Source organism: Eleutherodactylus coqui, chromosome 3, assembly GCF_035609145.1.
Source record: "Eleutherodactylus coqui strain aEleCoq1 chromosome 3, aEleCoq1.hap1, whole genome shotgun sequence".
In the NCBI taxonomy this organism is placed as follows: domain Eukaryota; kingdom Metazoa; phylum Chordata; class Amphibia; order Anura; family Eleutherodactylidae; genus Eleutherodactylus; species Eleutherodactylus coqui.
The window spans coordinates 30,953,673-30,974,702 of NC_089839.1; the positions used below are offsets into that span (position 1 = coordinate 30,953,673).

The 21,030-nt window shown below is 45.5% G+C and overlaps 1 protein-coding gene across 1 annotated transcript; it reads right to left on the bottom strand.

Annotated features, from left to right (window-relative positions):
* Window positions 1-673: 673 nt before the first annotated feature.
* On the bottom strand, window positions 674-14,801 carry LOC136620117 (solute carrier family 22 member 7-like). Its single transcript, XM_066594837.1, has 10 exons — window positions 14,412-14,801; window positions 13,642-13,745; window positions 9,689-9,843; window positions 9,055-9,223; window positions 8,696-8,819; window positions 6,554-6,657; window positions 5,785-5,999; window positions 5,542-5,644; window positions 1,296-1,502; window positions 674-851 (listed from the first exon to the last, which is right to left on the bottom strand). The coding sequence occupies exons 1-10, from the start codon at window positions 14,784-14,786 to the stop codon at window positions 674-676; spliced, it is 1,734 nt and encodes a 577-aa protein (XP_066450934.1). The 5' UTR covers window positions 14,787-14,801.
* Between the last annotated feature and the right edge of the window lie 6,229 nt (window positions 14,802-21,030).

Consider the following 21,030-nt stretch of genomic DNA (forward strand, 5'->3'; position numbering starts at 1 on the left):
CCGAAGTTGCATTCATGTGGGCTGGGGCTGACATCGTGACATCACCCCAGCTCGACCTTCTGATTGCAGCTGGCGCACTGCAATAATCTGCTTCAGTCTTCACTTCCAATGTCATCCTATTCATCATCATCATTACAATCATTCTTCCTCGTGTTCTACCATCCTGCTCTCTCCCTGCCCTCTAATGGTGAGTTCCCATGTCTTTTATATGTTACAGTATTGATACATGACTCATATATTTCCTTGTGACGTCCTGCTGTATGCTGTTCTGCTCCTTCGGAGTCCTGTGATACCTGAGTTGAGCTTTACCATGTCATTGCACTCTTTTTCTTAGCATTCTGGGGGGTCTAGCAGTAATTATGGGATATCACTGGGGCAAGGACAGGGGGGTTCAGGATATCAGTGGGTGCAGGGATTGGGGGATATCACTTGGTACAATGATTGTGGAGTATCACTGAGGGCTGTAAATAAATATATAGCGCCAACTTATTCCGCAGCACTTTCAGGGAATTCATTTATTACCCCCCACCAATCAGGGTACTCATTTTACCGACCTCGGAATGATGGAAAGCTGAGTCGACCTTGAGGCGGCTAACTGAACCACGCCGGGATTGAACTCACAACCTTCAGGTCGTGAGCGAGAGACCATGAACACTTAACATCAAATGTTTTATTAATTCACCACCATGACACGTGTAGCATCCTGTAGAGAGCAGTCAGTGGGGAGGTGGTTGTTTTCTTGAAGGGACACTGGTTCCTCCTCCTGGTGTGGAGTGCAGTCCTGATTCTGTTGGGTTTGGCAATTCCTATCTGTGGAGACGTCTTCTGTCACCTTCGCGAGATTGCGATCACTGCATAAAAAAAGAAGAATTACAAACACCACAAACTTTACAGTAGCCACAAAGTGAGGATGCATGAACTGCACTATTGGGAGGGACCCTCTAGCCCAGCTGGACCAACACTATACATACTATAATGGACTGTCACTCTGCCTGATACTGACTGACACAACTTTATATCACATACCCACCAGGCTGCAAATGGCACCAGAGCCACACAGCAGCCTTCCATATAGCGCTCTTGTACCACCTGTCCCAAAACAAGAGTCTGGATTGGCTGATGTAATTTGTGGTTTGCCTCCACCGGTGGACATTTCTATGAATCTTGAGAATTAGTCGTTTTTGCACGGCGAATCTTAAAATTAACAAAATGGTTCACTTACAAAATATGTAACTTCTGACTAGATTATAATGATTAGAAAACGCGAAAGACACTCATTCCATTGGATACATTACCGGTTCAGCTCCACCTCCTGGATGGTTTCTCGTAACTGGATATTACGCGTCTCGGTTAAGAAGAAAGCGGCTGCACCAGACAGCAGGGACATTGAGCTGAACACCAGCGAGGGCAGGAACGGCCAGAAGTCTTCTAGCAGGATGACCATAGGGGCCATAGAGCTGCCCAGTCTGGTCATGAAGGAGCAGAAGCCAAGGCCGGTCTGTCTGTGAAAACCAGAACGCAACTTCTTAATGGCGGATGATCAGAAAGTAGTCTCTATGATACAGGCACCAAAACCTTCAGCATCAGGGTCCCCACCCTGCAAGCGTGTATGAAATGTATTTACAACTCACGTTAACATACAAGTCCAACATGGCTATCAGGGCACTGCAGCCAATCAGTTTGTAGAAACAACTCCATAGATTTTCTTTAAGACGGCACATTGGAGGATGCACATACTTAAAGGAGCTCTGCTCTGTTGATTGCGCAATGGCCCAGGTTGGAACTGCAGACTGAGTCCCATTCACTTCAATAGAATTCAGGTTGTAGTACCAACATGGGCCACTGCACAACATACGGAGCTGTTTGAGAACAACTAGAAGTGGGAGAATCTTTCGGACGAGTTGTATATTTTATTGGCATCACTCTGAGGTACATATAATGCACTGTATAACTTTTATTACATTTTTAAGGCTTTTACTTTTATGGCGTTCACCATTTAGCAAAAGCAACGTGATCAGCACAAGTTCTGCGATACCAACTCTGCCTCATCGTGTTGTAAGACCCATAACACTTTTATTTTTCTGGCAGTATAGCTCTGTGAGGTTAGGTTTTTTTGCTGGAAGGGTTGTAGTTTTTACTAGTATTTTGAGATACATGTGACTTGGATTGCTTTTTATTATATTTTTTGCGAGGCAAACAAAAAGAAACGTAGCAATTCTAGCATTACTTTTTAAAATTAATTTTATGGCCTTCACCATGTGAAATAAATAGCACAATCTTGTCATTGTCTGGGCCATTAATGGGTATCTCTGCATTCTTATGTGCGGCTTTTTAAAATATTTTTGGTATTTTGACCATTTAAAACGGGTTTTTTTAAATCCCCGGCTGCTGATGGCTCAAAACAGCAGTGCAGAGCTGGGGACAGCGGCAGAAGTCGCCGCTGAGCCCCGCAGCCGTGAATGGCTTTTCAGGGAAGGGCTTCATAAGCCCTTCCCTGAAAAGCCAATTTAAAGTAGTATAAAAATAACAATTTACTTACCTGTTGGCCACTGCTGTGTCCCCCGCGGGGATGAAGAACACATCTGCAAGCGGCAGATGTTTCCTTCATCCCCGCTAGTTAAAAGAATTCTCTGCTGCTACATCTGCCACATCTGTGGCAGATGCAGCAGAGGAATTCTTCAATTCCCTACGTCACACATGTCAGCTGCAGTAGAGGATTCTGCTGCCGGCAATTGATTTCAGGGAAGGGCTTTGAATATAAGCCCTTCCCTGAAAATCAAGTAAAAGTGGTTTAAAAAACAAAAAAAAAATAGATACTCACAGGCAACTCTCCCCGAATGAATGACAGGCGAGAGCTGCCTGTGATTGGCTGAGCACCTCAGCCAATCACATTCAGCTCTTTCAGCAGGAGGGGATTTTAAATCCCCGCCTACTGATAGATCAGCACCACAGTGCAGGGGACAGCAGGAGAAGACAAGGCTGAGCCCCGGCAGCTGAAGGGAGGTGAGTATCTATTTTTTTGTTTGTTTTTTAAACCACTTTTACATGATTTTCAGGGAAGGGCTTATATTCAGAGCCCTTCCCTGAAATCAATTGCCGGCAGCAAAATCCTCTACCACCGCTGACGTGTGACAGCTGCTGTAGAGAATTGAAGAATTTCTCTGCTGCATCTGTCACAGATGTGGCAGATGTAGCAGCAGGGAATTCTTTTAAGTATTGGGGATGAAGGAAACATCTGCCGCATGCGGCAAATGTGTTCTTCATCCCCGCGGGGGACACAGCAGCGGCGGGCAGGTAAGTAATTTTTTTTTTTTTACACTAACATTTTTCTTTTTAGGGAAGAGCTTATATGTAAAGCCCTTCCCTGAAAAAGAATGCATGTGTGCCGGCAGAGCATTGTTTTCATTGGAGCTGCCGGCAGCAGCTGCGGCTCCATTGAAAACAATGTGTGCATTCCCTATGGTGCACGCATGTCCTATCTTTGCAGGCACGCACCTGCAATGTATAGACATGTGCACACACAATGGGAAATGCATTGTTGCAAATAGAAGCGTGTTTTTGTGTGTGCGTATGCACGCACAAAAACACGCTTGTGTGAACCCACCCTTAGGCTTATTTTACATGGGTGAGCGTGATATCGGGCTGTGAAACTTGGCCTGATATAGCGCTCGGGAATGTGTGATTGCCCAGCGGATGTCAGCGAAGTAGCCATCGCCAAGTCTTTCCCATTGTTTTCAATGGGAAACCCCGCATCGCACTCGCGTGCACCTCGCATGCTGTCCAAGGCTTTTCCCCGACCCCATTGAAAACAATTAGCGAGGCGTTCCGAGGGCACGCCCAAAGATAGGACATTTTTTCATGCACCACAATGCGATGCGAAAAAAAATGTTCGTTTATATGACCTCATTCAAAAGAATGGGATTCAGAGTCATGCGTGATTTGTGCGTCTAGCAACACACAGATCTCACGAGTGAAACCGGCCTTAAGATGTATGTGCAGGTTTAAAGCCAATTAATAAGTTTGGTAAAAGGTATTAAGGGCAAAAAAGGGGTTAAATGACATGAGACTAAAATGACATGGCTGCCTCCTTCCACAAACAGCGCCCCCTCACCCAGTTCATGGATGTATCTGGTATTGTGTGATATATGATGAGGGCAACCATGTTCTGAAAATCACATAACACCGCTTTAACCCCTTAATGAAGCAGCCCCTTTTTCCCCCCCATTTTCATTTTCAAACTTTATGTATCTTTTCTTCACTTTGCTTTTAAGCCCCCCTTGGGGACCACAACTAGTGATGCTTTTATCGCTCCTGCAGTATGACGTAATGCTATAGCATTACATCATACTGCGATTTGACAGGCAGTCTATCAAGCCACCCCGCGGGGATGGCTTGATAGGCAGTCTCCTAAGGCAGCCTTGGGGCCTTTCAGAAGCCCCCGGCTGCAATGACACCTGCACAGCTCCCCCGATATCATCACGGGGGTCCGTACGGGATTTAAATGCCGCTGTCAGAATTGACAGCAGCATTTAAAGGGTTAATAGCCGTGATCGGCCACGCGGACGATTGCAGCTATTACCCGCGGGTGTCAGCTGTAATAAACAGCTGATGCCTGCGCTGTATGAAGAGAGGTTGCCCCATAACCTCTCTTCATACATACCCTGACGCTCCAGGACGTAAATATTTGTCCTGGAGCGGGAAGGGGGTTAGGGTCTGTTCACACGGATCAGAAATGCTGCAGAATTGCGGAAAATTTGACTCAGCGTAGGGGCGTAACTATAGAGGGTGCAGGGGATGCGGTTGCACCCGGGCCCAGGAGCCTTAGGGGGCCCATAAGGCCTCTCTTCTCCATATAGGGAGCCCAGTACTATGAATAAAGCATTATAGTTGGGGGCCCTGTTACAGGTTTTGCATTGGGGCCCAGAAGCTTCAAGTTATGTCTCTGTGCAGCATGGTTTAGGTAGGGGTACGGATACAGATACAGATAGAGGGGGGGCCCCAGTTCACCTTTGGTATCAGGGCCCCTGAGCCTTTACTTATGCCCCGACTCAGCGGATACAGCAGCGCTCCGCTCCCCCCCTGCACAGCCTATTTGCTGGAACCTGGAGGCCTCTAGTAAACAGCATGCTGCTGGTCAGGTGATGCCACTTTGCCTCACATGACCAGCGGCACTGCCGTCGGGCATCGGAAGAAAGGCTGAGTTGATGGTGTGAAGAACTGGGAGGTGAGGGGAGTACTACTGGTATGACCAGAATGGGTGGAGAAGGGGCAACAGTGCCACCCGGTGAGTATAAAACATCACTCCTGGGACAACCCATTCCCTGACCTTTCAGCCAAATGTAGTTTATGGTGCTCAAAAGTCATGACAGGTCCCCATTGACACAAGGTTGACATTATTCTCATCATCCGACAAGGGCGCCCCAATGACCCAAAATACACAACTCATCCCTCTCCTGCTCCTCATGGTTGGGGATGTGGGAAACTCTCCACTATAAGCTGTAACAGCTCCACAATCACAGGAATAACATGGAGGTCACACACCTGACGACGGTCGGATATAGCTCAGCCGTGAAGAGGAACGCTGTAGTGAACGCCGCTTCTGAGAAGCCTTTCCCCAAGATGGCCACCAAAGAGCGCCAATGTCCTGACAGCAATGACAGCAGAGATTAGAGCAGCTGCAGCGAAGCACGTGGGGGTCATAGTAGTAAGGTTACCCAAAAGCATAAGGCATATTCAAGGGGTGTTAGTGGGGAGGATATATGCAGGTGATAATAGTGGGGTTACCTAGAGGTATAAGGCATGTAAGTCCTATGCAGACTGCAGTGATAATCAGGGACCCTCCTTGGCACAGTTTGCGCCCGATGCGATCCAGCAGGAGGTAGACGCCAACTTTTGCTGGGATCTCTATGGCGCCAAAGATGAAGTGTGTGAGGAAGGGACTAATGCTGAATCCAGTGACGTGAAAGCTGATGCCGTAATAACTGAAGGCCACGCCGAACCTGCGGTTAAACAAAAAGTTACTAAAAAGACACCAGCACAATGGCAACCTGGCATACTATGGGCAGGAGGCACACAATGCCTTCAGGCCATGCAGACTGAAGAACATATCTTAGAAGAAAGTAAAGGATTGATACGGTCAGTCAACCTGTACTCTAGTCTAGATATCTGCAAATGGCGTAGCGGACAGGACTGCACTGACTAGAGGGGAACGCAGGCAGCAAGTATGGAACACTTTAACCCTCTGCTTCTTATAAGGACAGGACTGTCAGAGAGGTGAGGAGGCTGAGGCTCCCCAATGACAGCATTGCATGTGATTCATGGTAAAATTCTTGGATTATCGCAACTGCCCCAAGACTGTGAAAAAAAGGCCAGAGCCACCATCACAGCAGCTGAGAAAGTTGCAGGAGGGTGCAGTGTGACACCAACATTATATCACTCCAGATGCCTAGACGTTGCAGATGGACACCTCGCACCCTCTGCTGCACTCCCCCCCCCCCTCCACCTTCCTTCCACCACCACCATAAACCCATTACCATGATCAGGGGTGTCCTACCACATGATCCCCAGACACAGGGTGTTCTTTCTGAGCTGCTGGGTCCGCACCAGATCCCAGAAGTTATACTTTCTGCTCTCCACTGAGATCGTCTTCTGCAGCACCTGAGTGATAGAGGAAAGATGATAATTCTTCACCCTGTCGATGACACATTGACCCCCAACTTCTCACAAACCCCCTAAACCCTGTATATAATGCACTGCATGCCGACTACTCAAACACATCCCTACACTCAGTACTGACTCACCCACGCCCTGCAGATAATACCCTACACCCCAACTTCTCATATATATACCCCTCAATCCTGTATATAGAGCACTAGGCTATATAGTTCTCAGGGAGTTATAATTTTCTACCAGCAGTCACCACTAGGGGGAGCTCACAGCACACAGGAGTATACAGCCTGCATAAAATTACATTACAGCATACTAATTCCAGTCACCCACTAGGGGGAGCTCACAGCACACAGTGATATACAGTACAGCCTCCACTAGTAGGAGCTCACAGCACTCAAAGGCATACAGCTCCCTAAGGGCTCATTCGCACGACCGTGATTTCGGCACGTATTACAGACTTGTGAATGCAGTCAATGAAAGTAAATGGATTTTCATTGATCCGTTCACATTAGCGTGTAAACACTGCGTATAGGTACAAGCGAGAACAAGATTGCAGCGTGAGCCCTATACTTTTGTATGGGCAGCGTATGCAACGCTGTCCATATGCAATACACATTGCTTATGGCCGGTGATTCATATGCAACCCCGCTATAAAACAGAGCGGGGACATTTTAAAAAATATGAGAGTCACACTGCGCATGAGCCCGCGTTGCGTGAGATACGCGTCATGCACTGTGCTCTCACTGTCAAACGCAGTCTCTGCTGGCTCACACAGACTGGTTTAACGATGCGGGACTCCCGTAGCATTTTACGGATACGGTTGTGTGAATGAGCTCTAAGGCCGCTTTCACACGGCTAATAAAATTGTGTGAGATTTGTGCATTACGAGATGCACCAATCTTGCATGAATATGAATCCCATTCTTTTGAATGGAGTCTTATATGCTACATGAGCGATTCCTCCCCCCCCCCCATCCCATCGAAGTGCAGGAAAAAATGGGGGCATGTCCTATGTTTTGGCGTTCCCTTGGAACACCTCTCCCATTGTTCTCAATGGTGCCAGAAAACACATTTCACGGCCTGCGAGGCTTCCCATTGAAGACAATGGGAAACAGTTTGGTGTGACGGTGGATCACAACTGTACTGAAGTGATGGGAGGCGCTTTGACACAAAAACACCTCGCATCCACGGGGACATCGCACGTTCCGATATTGTGCTCGGTTGTGAGTAGGAAGCTATAGAGACACATTATAACATTCAACTTGCAGTCACCACTAAAGGGAAGCTCATAGCACACAGTATTACAAAGCTCTCTGGGAGTTATATTATAATATTCTACCTGCAGTCACCACTAGGAGGAGCTCACAGCAGACAGGAGTATTCAGAAACCATAGAATTATATTATAACATTGTACCTGCAGTCACCACTAGGGGGAGCTCACAGCAGACAGGATTATTCAGAAACCATAGAATTATATTATAACATTCTACCTGCAGTCACCACTAAGAGGAGCTCACAGCAGACAGGATTATTCAGAAACCATAGAATTATATTATAACATTCTACCTGCAGTCACCACTAGGGGGAGCTCTTAGGGTATGGATGTATTGTATGCAGCTGCTATGAGGCTGAATGAATCTCTAGTTATGCCTATGCTGTGTGCTCCCCCTAGTGTTGACTGTAGAACACTGCTGTGACTCTATGTAGGGAAGCAGGAGGAGTTCACAGTCGGGCCCTAAAGCAGTTGCGTCATCTTCCTCTAAGGGCTTATTCACACAGGCGTATGCAATTTGGGTCTGTGAAAACTATGAATATGGACGTTGTGCGATTTTTTTTTTTTTTTTTTCCTTGCGCACAACATTGATCCCCGTAAAAAACATACTTCTGAAGGCAACTATTTAATTCAATGGGTCTGTATGCTTTCTGTATTTAGTTCGTAAAAAAATACAGATTTAATACAGGCAGAAAATACCCCAGTGTGAATGGGCCCTGATGGTGGCCACACCGCTGCGTTTGGGGTTTTTACCTCAGGTGAAATCCTCTGGATGAACCCCGGCCTCCCGTTCATCGCTGCGCACCTGGACAGGTATTTGTGAGCCGCAGCCGCATCTTGTTTGGTGAGGAGCCAACGAGCCGATTCTGGGACCCACCTACAGAGTGTGATATCATGACATAATGTATGTATAATGGAAGGTGCACAGTGGGACTGTTTGCAAAGGAAGGGGGTGGATATATCCGATGTTTATTATCTGCCCCCCTCCCCGCAGAGAAATCCAACCTATCAAATGTTTCTACCTTTGTTCCTCTCTAAGACCTCCTGTGCTTCTGCTGCTCTGCAGGGAAATGATCATTTTCCATATGTGCACAGTAGTCCCACCTACTCACCACCAGGTGGCAATAGCGAGCAGACACGGTGAGGTGGTGGCCAGCAGGAGCCAACGCCAATCCCTTATCAGGTAAGCCAGCAAGGCTAGTAACATGTACCCGGCCGTCCACGACAGACTACTGATGGTGCCGCAGAAGGTGCGATGGGAGACGTCCGTCCACTCCAAGGCTGTGGGGACAGGAAAGTGATCAGGACAGTAAGGCAGAAAGAATATGACTCAGTGATACACAGGGAGAACATACAGACTTCATGCAGATGGTGTCCTGACCGGAGAACATGGCTGCAGTCTGCATGGATATGAGGACTAGTGGCAGCCTCCGAGTTGGTGCCCTTAGGGTTGTAGTGGTCCCTCTGTGCCCAACCCTATGAGCAGAGCTCCTGAGCTCATTGACCTACCTCCGAGTCTGCATGGAGTCCCCAAACATTGCGTCCACCTATCTGAGGTTGAGCATAGGTCTGTACTGTAATGTGTCTACTGCACCATTTATACTATTTATGAGGCCATGACCATTTTCCAAGAAGACCAAGTGAAACTGTACCGACCCAGCGCTTGGGGTAGAAATTGCGCCACCTGATTTCTCATCCCGTTGACGTTGCCTTGTATTCTGTCCCACACAAAGTAAATGAACGCACCCAAAGTGATGGAGATCAGTGTCATCCCCATGAGACCAACACCGCAGATCAACCGACAGATGGAGAACATGATGTAGGAATCGGAAACCGCAGACATCACCCCGAACGCCACACTCACTAGGATGGAAACCAGCAGAATCTTCTTCCGTCCAAACCTGGAGGAAAGATGCAGAGTCACAAAAACATGGCGCACATCTGGACCGACGGTACAGCACTGATCCGGCACTGCTTCTCCTCTACAGAATACCCCTGTGCTCTTTCCTGGATTCAAGGGGACAAATTTATGAAACTGTCTAGAAGGAAAACTTTTTCTTTTAGACAGTTTCATAGATCCCCCCAATGTCTGGAGCTGAGCTGTACACAGTAAGGAGCCTCGGTCATGTGTCTACATCTTGAGGTGTGTAGTGGCCCAGAGTTGGTGGTCACTTTTATTCAAATGTGTGTATATGTCTTCAAAAGGTTCCTTTTACTGCAATCTGCCTGACAACTAACTCAGTACCTTATTGGTTGCCAGATTCCTCATTTTCATTGGCCTGATGACCACCCAGTAGCAGGTCAGGGATTGGATGGCAGGACTGTTAGGGGCGAGAGAGCCTGTGATTGGTGGAGCAGCTCTCCGCACGGGTTGGTCAGTTGATTTCAGTCAGGAGCAGAGCAGTTAGGAGTTGGCAGCTGGAGAGAGCAGAGAGAGGACAAGACCAGAGCAGGAGGGAGAAAATACAGTGCGGTGAGAAGGAGGAGGTGTAAGTACAAACAGAGGAGTGTATTGCGGAGAGAAAGAACAGGATGTACAGAAGTGGTTCCTTCCAGAGTAATACAGATGTGTTGCCTATATGTATTTTGAAAGTCAAAGAAGAGCTACTGTATTAGTTTTAGTAATTGAAGACCTCAAGAAATAAATTGTTTATTCGTTTTACTGTTTAACCTGACTCCTGGAGATCCCTTCCCACCACTTAACACCTGCACTGAAGTACTACACCATCTTCCAGGGGAAGACACTACATCCCCCATTTTATTTTATTTTTTCATTTTCATTTTAGTTTTGCCCAGAACAGTTTTAGGCCCGTATACGGGCTGGTGTCACCACCAAAGAAACGCCAAACTAGAGACCTTATTTATTTACACTGTCAGTCGCTGCCTTTCATGAGGAGAAACCGCAGAGCCAACGCCGCTATTACCACAAACTACCCCTCACGTTCGGACTGCCGAACCACAGATGCAGCAAGTATGGAGACCTGACTTAAAGTCTCTACAGCTGTGGAGCAATACGTTTGCCATATTGGATGTCATGCAGCTTCCCCAGAGGAATCATAGAATGGTTGGAAGGAACCTTCAGGGTCATTGGGTCCAACCCTATGCAAAGTACAGGATTCACTAAATCATCCCAGACGGATGTCTGTCCAGCCTCTGTTTAAAGACTTCCATTGAAGGAGACGATACAACTAAAGGTGCATTTACACACAGATGATCGCTCAAAATTCATCAGAAACTGACAGTTTTGAGTGATCATTTTGCATAGGTACTAATGGGATAATCAGCCCTTTAGTACTTCATGTGCATGTATTTAGAGAACAGTGGGTGGTCTGTTCTCTAAATAAATCGCTATTGTTCTCCAGTGGGATAGTAGCTGTTAAAGAATGTTATCAGCTGTTGTCAGTGGTGCCCGCGGAGAACTCAGCGTGCGGTCCGTCTTATGTTACCGTCCTGAGGGCCGAGGATTTCATGCGGACCTGAAGTCAGCGATGGGCGAAAAGTGCACGGTAAATGCACGATGGGTGCACATTTACACATAACGATTATCGTTCAAAAGATGGCGAGAAAAGGGCGGCAGAACAATCTTGCATTGCATCGCTGCCATCCGCAATAAAATCGCATGATAACATTGCGTCATTTTTTAGCGCAAAAGTCAATAAGACTTTCTAATGTTAAAATCGCATCACAATGCAAGTTTGTGCATTGCGATGCGATAAAAAGGAGGCTCCATAGGGAAACATGGGAGATTATAAATCGCACATTGCAGAAAGATAGAGAATGCCCGCATCAGTGAAAATAATAATAATAATTGTTATTTGTATAGTGCCAACATATTTTGCTGCGAATCAAAACATTGCTAAGAGGAAGTAAAACCAATGAAAATCATTGCTTTCGTAATTCCGCTTCTTGACTCACTCTTGCATTGTGCAAAAATTGCTCGATTTTATCACCCGTGTGAAACCACCCTAAATTTACACTTCCTGTGACTCCAGACCTGCAGGAGCCATGAATGTTCATGTATCATAGTCTGAGGCTGAAGCCAGGGTAGGTGGGGCCCAATTGTGGATCTCTGTAATGGGGCCCCTCAATGTTACACGAGGACTGGAACTCCTGCAGGTAGATGTAAGGACTGGTTGAGGATGTGGGGTGGACCCTACAGAGACACTGGTCAGAGATAACCAGCCCCCCGTATCATCCAATGGAGGTCAGGAGAAGGAATGAACATGTGGAGGTTCCCCTAACACACAACATGGAGGGCCTACAGTACACAAGACTAGATGATTAATGTCCCGGCCATGTCCCTATACATGAAACCGAACTCAGCGATGACCATGGACTTAATCTCGACCATCTATGAAGGAGGAGACCCAGTATGGTTTCACACTGTTCCAGATCCAGGTGTATAGATCACATGATATAACATATCACTATACAGGTCACATGACAACACAGTACAGGGGTGCAGCTCTTAGGATGTCACAGTACAGGTGTACAGATCACATGATATCACAGTACAGATGTACAGCTCACATGACATTGCAGTACAGGTGTAGTGGCCCAGAACACCATCTTGGTCCCCTCCATAAATGTTTTGTCCTATGTAGATGCACTGTGTAAAGCTTGTCTTGTTTTATCCCATGTGTGAGTTGCACAGCTGTGGCGCTTGAGAGGTTAACTGTAATAAAATCATTGCATGCCTGTAAATGTATCAGTTTGTCTTGTCATGTGGTCTAAGTGAGGGGATAAATATGAGTGTTTGAGAGTGGGAAGGGTCTTCCATCTTTCCTCTTACAGAGTGCTAACACAGAGCCACATGGAAGCACCTTCAGCTTCCATGTAGGTGAAGATGGAGAAAGAGGAGCGATATCCTGCAGTGTTTGGAGTGTGGATGCGAGAGGAGTGAATCCCAGCAACAGAGAGAGAGAGAGCGCACTACCCAACTTTTCTGAGAACAGGTACCCATTCACACCACAGGCTTTTCTTGTGCGGCCGTCCGTCATTAGGATCACCGCACAGAGGTACTCTAGTGAGAAACCCACGCATCTGCTGTGCGGGGTGTATATTGGCTAAGCCTTCCTGAATAATTGTTTTACCAGAGTGTATGCGGAGTGATCCCTACCCCCTTCCTCCTCTGGAGTGCTCCCAATCTAGGACCGGTGACATACAGATAACGTGGACTGTAGGGCCATATTTATCCAGTGTATCCTCCCTACCTCTGAGTTATAGCCTGTAACTAATTAAAGTGAATTGTACCTGCATTACCTGTTTATACAAGTTAATTCTCCAAGTAAAATGTTCCTAGGGACCCGAGGTACTACACCCAAGTCGCCGTGTTTATTACTCCGCCGCATAGAATAACGGTGTGTGGGAACAGTGGCGTCATGAGTGATATCTACTACAACTCCCCTTATCCCCTTTATTGGCACTCCTTGCCAAAGGAGTGTTGAAGCTGGCCTGATCCTGCTCTGGCCTTGGCTACGTGTTATCCCTCTGAGACCACTAAGTGCCACCATGACGAGACAGCACTTCTCCCTCCCTGCTCTTTACGTTAGCCAGGTGCCCAGGGTCACCCCTCTGGGGTGTTGCACAGGTATACAGATCACATGATGCTACAGTACAGGCATACAGATAACATGACATCACAGTACAGGTGTACATATTACATAACCTCATTAACATGCATAGTGGTTGCAGCTCACCTGTCTGATAGGAACCCACAAAAAAGAGATCCGATTGTTAGACCCATGAAGAAGAAGGTGGCCGCTGCCTGGTTCATCCACTTTTTGTCACACACCAGATCCCACTGTAACAAGAGTCACAAGAAGAGTCTTTATAGGTGATCACCCCATTCCACTGATACAATAACTTAAAGGGCCCCTCATGTCACACCCCAAATCTCGGTACCTCGGGTATGGATCAACGTTCTATACAAGTACAATCCATCTAATGTCTATGGGCAGAGTCAGACTCATAATAATAATATCAGCACACGAGTCAAACATGTGAGAGACAAAAATAAATATCTGCCCCCAAAATGACCACATTACAGTTTGCTAAAGGTGACAATAGCTGATGACCATATTAGACTGTCTTAAATGTGACAACTGCTAAAAAACACATTACATTGTCCTAAACATGACAACTATAGATGACCATTTAAAGGGTTCTGGCTTATATTCCCAGTCATGTTGCAAGGCCTCTTAAAAGGTCAGACATTGACTTGCAGAAAAGCTGCCATCTAATAGGTGGCGCTGCTGAGGCATTGTAACATCTCCCATTTACACAACAAATTTCCCACAAGAGTATGGCCTTTTAAGTCTCCTCATGCCTATTAGATGGTCTCACCTGACCCAGTGTCCTAAACATGACAGCTGATGATGACCACATTACATTGGACTTATTTGAAGACCCAAGTAGTTGAATGGAACATTTCTCTAATTAGAGAGTTTGCATTTTCAGTTGGTCCTACCTGTGTGACGGTGGTGGAGGAGAATGTGGAGTGGTCATATTCCCATCCCTGATCACAGCTCTGCACCTGGGACCTGTTCACCCCTTGGGATCTGTTCAGGAGAAGATGAGGCTGGGGCTCAGAGAACATCTTGCAAGAGCTGAAGGTGCCATCAGGTTCTTGAGGGATGTTAATAAGCAGAAGGTCTTCCTGGCTGAGGTTTCCTGGGTTCCTGTGGTTGGGAATGGTACAGTGATGGGGTGGCACAGCTGAGATGAAGATGTGCAGTAAGAAGTGGAGGGGGAGGATGACTCTCGGAAGGCAGAGAATCATCAGAGACAAAATCTGGAATTTCCCAAAAACTCCAACTTCTGAAAGGACATCCTCAAAGCGCATTTTGGAGATGGTGAGGATGACTTCCAGATAACCAATGAGTGGTGACAAAAGGAAGCGCAGGCTATGCATAAGTGGTTCCACATAATGACAGGGCGTGTTTTCTGAGAACTCCATCCAAAGTAAGGTTACTAATTCTAATGACTTCCTTCTGAGCTTTATGGATCATGAGACATTTATCTAAGTGCACAAAACGGACATTGTTCATTGAGGAGTTAATGGGACGTGACCAACATCATCAACTGACCAGAAGGTTAACGATGATCAGCATCGCACCATCCAACATCCGAAAAACATCTCATCAGAATCAGAAGATTAAAGGGTCGGTCATCCCGAATCTGGTGATGTCCAAATCCTGAGAAAAACCTGGTGCAGAAGATGAGATGTACTCCATGATGGAGGAGTCTGATTACGGGCTCAAGACGGGCCACTCCATAGCGTCTACTCCTCCTTAGTTTTTAGCCCCTCCTAAGCTCCCTCCTTAACTTCTACTCCTCCTCAGCTTTTATTCATTTCTCAATTTTCATCCCCCATCATTTTCTACCCTTCCTAAGCTCCCTCCTCATTTTCTACAGCTTCTACTCCTCCTCAGCTTCTATCCCTTCTTAGCTCCCTCTTCAACTTTTACCCATTCCTCAGCTTCTACCCCTTCTTAGATGCTACCCCTTTCTTGGTTTCTGCTCCACCACAACTTCAATTCCTCCTCGGTTTCTATCCTTCCTATGCTCACTCCTCAGCTCCTCAGTTTATACCCCTTCTAAAGTCGTGCCTCAACTTCTACCCATTCCTTAGCTTCTATTGCCTCCTAAACTCTCTCTTTTATTACTGTTCCCGCTCAGGTTCTACCTCTTTCTCAGCTTCTACCTCTCCTAAACTCCCTCCTCAGCTTCTACCCCTCTTTGTTGGTGGAAAAATAAAAATGTTGTGGCTCTTGGAAAATAGTGAACAGCGGCAGATTGGGAACTTAAAGTGGCTCTGGAAAAAAATCTAAAAATTGCCCCATGTTGTGGGTGGCCAAGTGAAAAAATTGCATGTGTGAATTAACCCATTCTAATTAATGGATTCATTTTCCGTGCAAGTTCTGTCCGTGTCGGGCGCAAACAGAACTTGCATGAGATTATCAGTCTGACTACCTACTGGGATTTCTCCTAGTGGAACCTATGGCCAATCCGCCCCTGGAGAGAAAAGAGAAACAACTTTTTTAAAAGTATTTTCATTGTACGAAAATAGTAAAAAAAAAAAAAAATTGACATTGCTGTAATCAGACTAATCCAAAGAATAACATTATCATGTCATATATGTCACATGGTGAACACCATCTAAAAAAGGTAAAAAGAAAAAACAGTGGCGAGATTTCGGATTATTTTTTCAATTTCTCCTAAAAAATGTATAAAAGTTATAAAATGCATTACATGTACCCCAGAGTGGTAACATAGTATGTAAGGCTGGAAATAGACATATGTTCATCCAGTTCAGCCTGTTACCCTCCAATGTTGATCCAGAGGAAGGCAAAAAAAAAAACAGGTAGAAGCCAATTTTCCCCATTTAGGGGAAAAAATTCCTTCCTGACTCCAGTCTGTCAATCGAAATAATCCCCGGATCACCGACTCTTCTGAAGTTATTAATCATTGTAAAATGTAATATTGGTGCCATTCAAAAATACTTGTTGCACAAAAAATGAGCCACTATGCAGCGATGCTGATGGAAAATTTAAGAGTTAGGCTGGATTCAGACAAACGTATATCGGCTCGGTTCTCATGCCGAGCCGATATACGGTGTCCTCATCTGCAGGGGGGGGGAGGATTGAAGAGCCAGGAGCAGGAACTGAGCTCCGGCCCCTCTCTGCCTCCTCTCCACCCCCTCTCCGCCCTTTTCTGCACTATTTGCAATGAAAGGAGGTGGGATTGGGGTGGGGCTAAGTTCCCCAAATTAGCCCTGCCCTAATCCCACCTCTCCCCATTGCAAATAGTGGTGAGGGGCGGAGAGGGGGTGGGAGCTCAGTTCCTGCTCCTGGCTCTTCCAGGGCCCCACCCTTGCAGAGAGAGACGACGTATATTGGCTGGGCGTGAAAACCCAGCCGATATACGTTCGTCTGAATCCAGCCTTAGCTCGCTTTTACACGGCCGACAAACTCTCATGAGATTTGCAAATCTCGTACGAATATGACCTCTATCTTTGCACGTTCCTCAAAACACCTCGCCCATTTTTTTCAATGGGACAAGAAAACAGCGCACGAAGTGCGATGTGCACGCAAGTACGATGCGAGAGTCCCCATGGGAAGACAATGGGAAACACTTGCCGATCCACCAAGGCAGCTGAAAGCCACACTGGAGGATTGCTACTTCACAGAAGTGATGGGAGATATTTTTGAAATATGTGTTTGAGTTTTTTTATTTAGATTTTTTTTTTTATGGCAAAAGGTTTTTTTTCTTTTTAACTTTTATTGCCTTAATATTTTTTTAAATAGTTAATAAAACTTTTTAAACTGATTTTACATTTTTTCAGTCCCCATAGGATACAAGAACTTCTGATGGTTTGATCTTTCCTGTAGTATGGACCTTCGGACATTGATTGGGGCATTTAAATGCCGCTGTCAGAGTTGACAATGGCATTTAAAGGGTTAACAGCTGTGATGAGCGTGGGTGCTGATCTAAGCTATTGCCGGCGGGTGTCAGCTGTGAGAAACAGCCAGCACCCGCATTGTATGGAACGGGATCAACCTCTGATCCCCCTCCATACAAACCCCAAACCTCCATGACATAAATATACTACATGCAATATTAAGAGGTTAATACAAAAAAAAAGTTTTAGTGATATATTTCCTTGAAGGGTACGTCCATACATAGTATCAGCACTGGGGATGGGAGGTCAAGAAATCCCATCCACATGCTATGTAAATTAACCATGTGGATTTATATGATGCTGAGGATTTTCACAGCGAACTTTACTTCTTCGAATGAGGGAGCAAAAATCTGTATATAACATAAGTAGATTTTCATGCAGATCCCTGCCAAAACGAAATTTCACTGGACCTAAACAGGAGGTTTATGCCCCAAATCAATGCCAGGCTATACTGCTGCCACCGGGTCACAGAGTCAAGTACCCCATGACCATTATGGTGACGCATCACCCCACAGAGAGGCATAATAATGAATATATCACATCATTATACTATATTGTGACGTTAAGCCCTGGTGTGCGCTGTGCGGCGCTCGTGTGTGTATGAGAGGAGACGGGGCGTGCCAGGGCATGAATGAGCACATTGTGCCGAGAATTAGTGTCACATTGATGAGATCTGATTATTAGTTAATCCTGTTACCGCCTGCTGTCTGTCTCACTAGATATGATCTGATCAGAGGGGGTCTCTGGTACAACAAGAGAAGGGCTGCTGAGCAGCAGGAACAGTTTTAGGGGATGGCATATATGGAAATTGCCCAAGGGTTGAACCGCCAGAAGACATCCCAAAGTTACTTCTCGGGAGCCTATAGCCCAGATTGCTTGATGCCTTAACCAAAAGGGGGATTCCTATCCCAGCATTTCATGACCGAGATGAGAAACCCACAGCTTTTCCCTGACTATCTCTCCGGGTGTTACGGACAGCATAGTGGTTTCATGACACCCAGCGAGGTGGCTGGGAAAAAAGCTGCGGTTTCTCATCTCAGTCATGAAACGCTCAGATGGTACAACTCCTATAACTCCTCACAAATGTACAGAATCATCTACTTATATACAGTGGGCATCTCCTGTATATAATGATATGGAGCATGCTGGTATAACCTGGGCATCTTCTGTATATAACTATATATGTACAGCTGGTATAGGTTATACATCTCCTGTATATAGTGATATGGAGCATGCTGGTATAACCCCATAGTGACGGAGCTTTTTTGCTTATTTCCATTTTCGGTTTTTCTCCTCCCTTTTAAAAAATCGTAGCTCCTTTATTTATCCATCGGCGTCGCTGTATGAGGTCTTGTTGTTTTTTTGCGGGACGAGTTGTATTTTTCAATGGTACTATTTAATCTACCATATAATGTACTGAAAAACTTTTAAAAAATTCTAAGCGGAGAGAAACGGAAAAAAACCCGACATTCCATCATATTTCGGTGCGTCCTGTTTCTACGGCACATAACTTTATTCCGTGGGTCAGTACGATTACTACGATACCAAACTTGTATAGTTTTTGTTTTTTGCTGTACTACTTGTATTTTTTTTAAAGATATTTAATTTTTAAAATTATTTTCTATTTTCTGCGCACAATAATTTTTTATTTTTCCGTCAACATAGTTATGTAAGGGCTCATTCTGTGCGGTATGTCCTGTCATTTCCATTGGTATCATTTTCGCATACAGTTGACTTTTTGATCGCTTTTTATTACGGAGATAGGGTTACCCGAAAAGTGCATTTCGGGCGTTCTTTATTTTTTTTTTTCGGACCACGTTCACCGTGCGGGGTAAATAATAATTACTTTGATAGATCTGGCTTTTACGGACGCAGCGATACCAAACACGTATTTTTGGTTTATTATTTTGATTTTTCTATTGCAAATAAGGGTTTTTTTAAAACTTTTATAACTTTTTAAAAAAAATAATTACTAACTTTATTGATCATATTTTTACACTTTCATTCCCCAGGGGGGACCACAGCCAGCGATGCTTTGATCGCTCCTGCAGTATGACGTTATGCTATAGCATTATGCCATACTGTTTTTTGACAGGCAGTCTATCAAGCCACCCCACGGGGATGGCTTGATAGGCAGTCTGCTAAGGCAGCCCTGGGGCCTTTCAAAAGGCCCCCAGCTGCCATGACACCTGCACGGCTCCCCCGATCTCACCATGGGGGGGCCGTACGGGACCCCCAAACATCGCTTGGGGGGATTTAAATGCCGCTGTCAGAATTGACAGCGGCATTTAAAAGGTTAACAGCCACAATCATCCGAACGGCTGATTGCGGCTATCGCCCACGGGTGTCAGCTGTAATAAACAGCTGACGCCCGCTCTGTATGGAGGGAGATAGTAGCGCTACCTCCCTCTATACACGTCCTGCAACAGCAGGACGTAAAAACACTTTAGGGCCGTCACTAAGGGGATAACCTAGACATGTCCTGTATGTAGTGATGTGGAGCATGCTGGTATAACCTGGGTATGTTCTGTATATAATTATATATATACAGTTGGTATAAGTTATACACCCTGTATATAGTGATATGGAGCATGCTGGTATATCCTGCGTATCTTCTGTATATAATTATATATGTACAATTGGTATACGTTATACATCTCCTGTATATAGGGATATGGAGTATGCTGGTATAACCTGGGCATCTTCTGTATATAATTATATATATACAGCTGGTATAAGTTATACATGTCCTGTATATAATGATATGCAGCATGCTGGTATAACCTGGGTATGTTCTGTATATAATTATATATATATACAGCTGGTATAAGTTATACATCCTGTATAAAGTGATATGGAGCATGCTGGTATATCCTGTGTATCTTCTATATATAATTATATATGTGCAGCTGGTATATGTTATACATGTCCTGTATATAGTGATATACACCATGCTAGTGTAACCTGGGCATCGTCTGTGGATAGATAGAACGGTCTTGTCACCTAAGGCCCTAAAAGTGGTTCCCCCCTTGGCCTATAAAAGGCTCTCGGAGGCTCCTTGTGTGTAGCTGTAAGTGCCCCAGAGTTGGGATCTTACAGCATTGTCATAGCAACCTCATGTGGAGTGTTTATGTATGGTTGTCTGTGTCTTAATGTCTGTTTATGTGTATTAGCCTTGTCTGGGCCTGTAAGAGTTAATGTCTGGTGTCTCTCTAACTTGTGCATGACTTTGCAGTATTCTACCTAATCCACTCTGTTACCTGTCAGTCATCCCTAGTTAGTCCTGTGATTGGGTAGAAGGTTTCCCCATAGTCCAGGATTGGTTCCTGGGGAGGTATAAGAGACAGAACTTGGATGTGGTTAGGGGTTCTTCTTGGGAATGTGGAGTCTAGACTAGTTTTTAGCATGGAGACTAGTTAAGCCAGCCTGAAGGCCAGCTAGCTAGAATGTGTAGATGTGGAGTTAGCTGGAGTGGAGAGCTAAAGGAGAGTGGTGTCTTTTTCATCCCTGCTTATGGAGGAATCTAAGTCAGGGCAGACCCCGCAAAATCAGGAAGGAAAAGCGGCCAATTCAACTGCATTATTCTCTTCATTCTTCCAGGAATAACCTCCCATTGTGGTCGCCA